The sequence below is a fragment of the Meleagris gallopavo genome, chromosome Z (genome assembly GCF_000146605.3).
Source record: "Meleagris gallopavo isolate NT-WF06-2002-E0010 breed Aviagen turkey brand Nicholas breeding stock chromosome Z, Turkey_5.1, whole genome shotgun sequence".
Taxonomy (NCBI): Eukaryota; Metazoa; Chordata; class Aves; order Galliformes; family Phasianidae; genus Meleagris; species Meleagris gallopavo.
The window spans coordinates 7905563-7910415 of record NC_015041.2 but is presented as its reverse complement, the minus strand read 5'-3'; the positions used below and the strand labels follow the sequence as shown (position 1 = coordinate 7910415).

At 50.5% G+C, this 4853-nt stretch overlaps 2 protein-coding genes across 3 annotated transcripts in view; one reads left to right on the top strand and one right to left on the bottom strand.

Moving 5' to 3' along the window:
* The window catches only part of TESK1 (testis associated actin remodelling kinase 1), a 1883-nt gene extending 1446 nt beyond the window's left edge, over window positions 1-437 (bottom strand). Inside the window, exon 1 of the mRNA XM_010725261.3 lies at window positions 384-437. Coding sequence (XP_010723563.1) covers window positions 384-437 — 54 coding nt within the window. The remainder of the gene's footprint in view (window positions 1-383) is intronic.
* Window positions 438-571: 134 nt separating this feature from the next.
* On the top strand, window positions 572-2637 carry LOC104914797 (B-cell differentiation antigen CD72-like). Of its 2 annotated transcripts, none has more exons than XM_010725257.3 (4): window positions 572-1533; window positions 1644-1792; window positions 1945-2033; window positions 2239-2637. In XM_010725257.3, exons 1-3 carry the CDS (start codon window positions 1254-1256, stop codon window positions 2005-2007), a joined length of 492 nt encoding a protein of 163 aa, XP_010723559.1. In that variant the 5' UTR covers window positions 572-1253; the 3' UTR covers window positions 2008-2033; window positions 2239-2637. The 2 variants fall into 2 exon arrangements, with proteins under 2 accessions (XP_010723559.1, XP_010723558.1); XM_010725256.3 differs by having other exon boundaries at window positions 1942-2033; window positions 2239-2633.
* The last annotated feature ends 2216 nt before the right edge of the window (window positions 2638-4853 follow it).

The window sequence follows — 4853 nt, the reverse complement described above, 5'->3', positions numbered from 1 at the left end:
GTCTTCCAGTACTGCCTGCATTGTGTGTGCTGCCTGCATCTTTCAGTACTGCCTGCATTGTGTGTGCTGCCTGCATCTTCCAGTACTGCCTGCATTGTGTGTGCTGCCTGTGTCTTCCAGTACTGCCTGCATTGTGTGTGCTGCCTGCATCTTCCAGTACTGCCTGCATTGTGTGTGCTGCCTGCGTCTTCCAGTACTGCCTGCATTGTGTGTGCTGCCTGTGTTAGCCTCCCATGAATTACTTCCTATTGCTTCCTATTGCTTCCCAGTACTTCCCATTGTCTCCCATCACTTTCTGTTGCATTCCATTCTTTCCCATTGCCTATTACTTCTTACTTCTACCTCCCTTTTCCTCCCTCTTACCTCCTTTTAATTTCTGTTACCTTCCATTGGTTGCCATAACTTTTCAGTTGCCTCCTATTTCTTTCCACTCCCATTGACTTTGCTTTCCCATAGACTTCTCATTGTTTCCCATTGCATACCGTTACCTTCCCATTATGTTCCACTGGTTTCCATTGCTTCCCTTGCTTGCCAGTTGCTAAGTCAGTACCCTTTACCTCCCAGTTCTCTTCTGTGTCCTTCCTACTGCCTCTTACTGGCTCCCACTATTTCCTATTGCCTCCCATTGCCTTCCCATTAACTTCTCATTTCTTTCCATTTAAGTCCTTTGTTTTCTATTGCTTGCCATTCCCTTCCACTTCACTTCCCATTGCCTACCCATTGCCTCCTATCGATTTCCACCGTCTTTTATTATTTCCTATCATCTCCCATTGCCTTCTAGTTTTCTTCCTAGTATATCCCAATGCCTTATGTTAACCTCTGTTGGCTTCTCTCTCCCTTCCATTGTTTCATGTAGATTCCCACCACATTCTTATTGACTTTCTCCCACGTCCTCCCACTGCCTTCCACCACCTCCCATTTATTCTCATTGAATCCTAGCACATTCCCATTGACATCCTACTCTTTCCTACTGCCTTATTTTTGTCAATGATAGATTTTTACTGCCACTCATTGCTTTCTAGTTGACTTCCCATTGCTTCCCACTGCCTTCCCATTACATCCCATCAATTCTCATGACTGTCCAACTGAATTCCCATTGCCTTCCCCCACCTTGACTCCCTTGGGTTTGCCCTGCCTGCCCCACACCCCGCCATGACCCACGCCCTCTACTCAGGCTGCCCCATCCCCATGCCCCAGCTCACCTTGTCCCATCCACAGACTGGCAGGTGAACCACCAGCTGCAGAACGTATCCATGGAGCAGGCCACTGAGCGCAGCCACTTCTCACAGGAGGCACAGGTGTGGAAGCAGAGCCTGAGGCAGACACAGCAGGAGCTGGCATGGGTGCAAGAGGAGCTGCAGCAAGCATGGCAGGAGGCCCACCGCAGTCAGCAGGAGCTGGCCAGGCAGGATGTCGAGCTGGTGCGTGTCTCAGGGGCCCTGAATGCAACCCAGAAGGAGCTACAGGATGTGCAGGGGAAGCTCAATGCCATCCAGAAAGCAGCGAGCAGCCTGCGTGTTTGCCTGAATGCAGGTACGGGGAGTATGCACTCCCCACAGTGCAGTGGGGAGGGGGCAGTGCCTGAAGCATGTGGGGTGCACGTCTGCAGGTGGCCAGCAGCTGAGCTGTGCTGCTGTCTCCAGACTGCTGCCCCTCGGGCTGGCTGCTCTACCGTGGCAAGTGTCTCTTCATCTCGACGATGAAGAAGAGCTGGTGGGAGAGCTATAGGGATTGTATGGGGAAGTCTTCCCATCTGCTGATCCAAGATGAATGGGAGATGTGGATGCTGCCGGTAAGTATGGGGGCTGCAGCTCCCCAGCAGGATGCCCCCTATTGCCTGCTGCCACCGCCCTGGTGTATGGCCTGCTGGGAGCACAGCTGGTCCCAGCACTCCTGGCCACCGGGCATGGGGCAGACACTTCACAGCTTCTTTCCCCACAGCAGTTTTTGCAAACAGATGGTGCCAAGTACTGGATTAGAGGAAGATACTGGCCGTTAGGTATTTAGAATCTGAATAAGAAGCCGTATTACACGTAAGTCAGTAATCTCCCTCTTGGTCAGCCAGGATTGGATGTACCGCACTCTGCCTGGCTGTCTGTCCCTGACCAAGGAAGGATGTTCTGATGGGAACAAGTCTGGCTCTTCTGCTTTGCTGAAAGGGCCCAGTGGCAGGCAGCAGGCTGGGGACATCATCAAATATATCACCCTGTCACCTCTCACCTGCTTCTTCAATTCTAGGGGAGAGCCTCTGGGAAGATAGACCAGAAAAACTGCAGAGATGATTATGCATGGATCTGTGAGCAAGCCCCAAATATGAAAGGCGTATCAGAGAGCATCTTTCCTCTGCTGGCCAAAGGGTGACTCTGGCACTCCCTCTCGATTACAGGACTTGGAGACAGAAGCTGTGGATATAAAAGAAAGACAGCCTTCCTGTTGTGCATGGCACCATGCTCGTGCCCTGTCATGGTCTGGGGAGGTAGATGGGGAAAGAAAGTGTTAGTGTTTTAAAGCTTGCCTGTCTGTTTCTCACACTCATGCCCATCCTTGATACTTGACAATAAATTCAAGGCCTTCAGCAGTTAATTCAAACTCTTCACAACCTGACATTCTGTCTAGATAAGCATCTGGAGCCTCAAAGCAGAGTCTCAACATCACACAAGCCTTAAGGAGATACACTATACCCTGCGAGAGTTGATAGGTGCCCTAACAAGGTAGAAGTGCTGATTAGAAACTCAGTCAACAGCCACGTTCTTCGTAAATAAGTTCCTGGCCATATATGGACCTGGCTTATGTAACACATGACTTTCTGGGTAACACCTTCCTGTGGTACCTCAATACCACCAAAGAAATCCTTTCAAGAACCCCGTATTAACACAGAACACGTGTATTGGCTTTTCAACCTGTCTCTTGGGTTGGCGAGTTTCATTCCTGGATCTTGATGACATGCCCACAGTGCCCTGCCTTCTGGTCATGGCTCTCAACCATGCCAAACTGAGCTCTGCTCACATCCTCTGCATGGCCGTTGCCTCTTACATATTTTGAAGATGGCTATTATGGCCCCACTGCTGTTCCTAACCTGTCTGCCTTGGGAAGTGCTTTGGCTTTACAGATGCCCCATCACTGACTGTTGACGTTGTCAGAATTTTTTCTCCCTGGAGTCAGGTCTCTCCCCTGTGTTCCCAAGACTTCCCCACCTACCCCCTGGTTTTCAAGTTTCTCACTACACCACCATTTCCTCCCACAGTCTCAGGGCTCCTTCTTTTCTCCCCAGAGTCTCAAGACTCCCCGCTGTACCCTCATTTCCTCTCAGGACTTCCAGCCTATTTCTCATACTGATAGTACTGCTGCCCACAACTTCCCCAGGCAGAATCACAGAATCACAGAATCATTAAGGTTGGAAAAGACAAGTGATATAATTCACTTCACCCCAAACAAACTCCACTGACCAAGTTCCTCATTGACACATCTCCACAGTTCTTGGATGCCCGCAGAGTCCATGAATCCACCAGCTCCCTGGGCAGCCTTTGCTGGTGCATCACAATTCTTTTGGAGAAGAAATTTTTTCTTATATCCAACCTGAACACTCCTACGAATCCAACATGATATCACCATGAAAAACTGGCCATGGTACATGGGGACATGTGTGTGAATCTAGGAAGCAGGAAAATGTAGGTACAAGTGTCTGCATGCATGGGAGAGAGGGGAATGAGGTCTATTTTACATAAGCCTTGCTTTAAAATACAGGCAGTTCTCCAGGCCATTTTCTCAGTGCTTTGCCACATGTTGGAAAGAATGTGTACACAGCACTGGGATATTTCTATGAGCATCCCAGCTGCTGTCCCCCAGCTCTGTGACATGGAGGGGCTGGCAGCAGGGTCAGTCCTTGGTCAGGAGAGGAGTGAGGCTCTCGGTCACGCTGCTTAGCACTGGGGACTGCTCACAAATCCATGGGTAAAACTTCTTGCATGGTATGTTCTGCATTTTCCCGGCTATTAACAGTGCACAGTCTCCACTGTACTCATACCTAGGAGATAGGACACATGTCAGAGAAGCAGGGACAGCATACACCGCCTGTGTACACAGTCAAGTTCCTGCACTGAGGACACAATGAAAGAAGAATCTCCTTCCTGACAGTGGTTTTCTCTGACCAAGTGGATGAGCTTATGGACGGCACTGAACTGTGCGCTAGGATATGATGCTGAGTCTGAGCATCGCTACCTGGGGAGTGTAGTGCTGTGCCCCACACGTAGGCTCTGATTATGGCTGTTTGGAGCACTACTCTAAGGAGGATCTCATGAGTTGAAAAGACTCTCAGAGGTATAGGAAATAGGGTAACCTGCAGTTCCAATGATTGGACCAGGGACTGCTAGGTATACATGCAAAACAGCTTGCAGTCTCATACACAACTAACCTCTTTACACTGTAATAGTCTTCTCTTGTGATCCAGTACATGGCACTGCTTCCTTGGAGAAAACTCTGTGGGGAAAGAACATGTTGAGTGCCTCCCCCATGCCTGGTGGCCAGGAGTGCTGGGACGGCCTGGGGGGCATCCTGCTGGGGAGCTGCAGCCCCCATACTTACCGGCAGCATCCACATCTCCCATTCATCTTGGATCAGCAGATGGGAAGACTTCCCCATACAATCCCTATAGCTCTCCCACCAGCTCTTCTTCATCGTCGAGATGAAGAGACACTTGCCACGGTAGAGCAGCCAGCCCGAGGGGCAGCAGTCTGGAGACAGCAGCACAGCTCAGCTGCTGGCCACCTGCAGACGTGCACCCCACATGCTTCAGGCACTGCCCCCTCCCCACTGCACTGTGGGGAGTGCATACTCCCCGTACCTGCATTCAGGCA

Bases quoted from the DNA above. Each gene is read 5' to 3' on its own strand.
- LOC104914797 (XM_010725256.3), top strand. From the start codon at position 1,254: ATGGAGCAGGCCACTGAGCGCAGCCACTTCTCACAGGAGGCACAGGTG. The intron at 1,534-1,643 runs GTACGGGGAGTA...TGCTGTCTCCAG, and splicing joins GCGTGTTTGCCTGAATGCAG to ACTGCTGCCCCTCGGGCTGG. The intron at 1,793-1,941 runs GTAAGTATGGGG...CTTTCCCCACAG, and splicing joins GGGAGATGTGGATGCTGCCG to CAGTTTTTGCAAACAGATGG.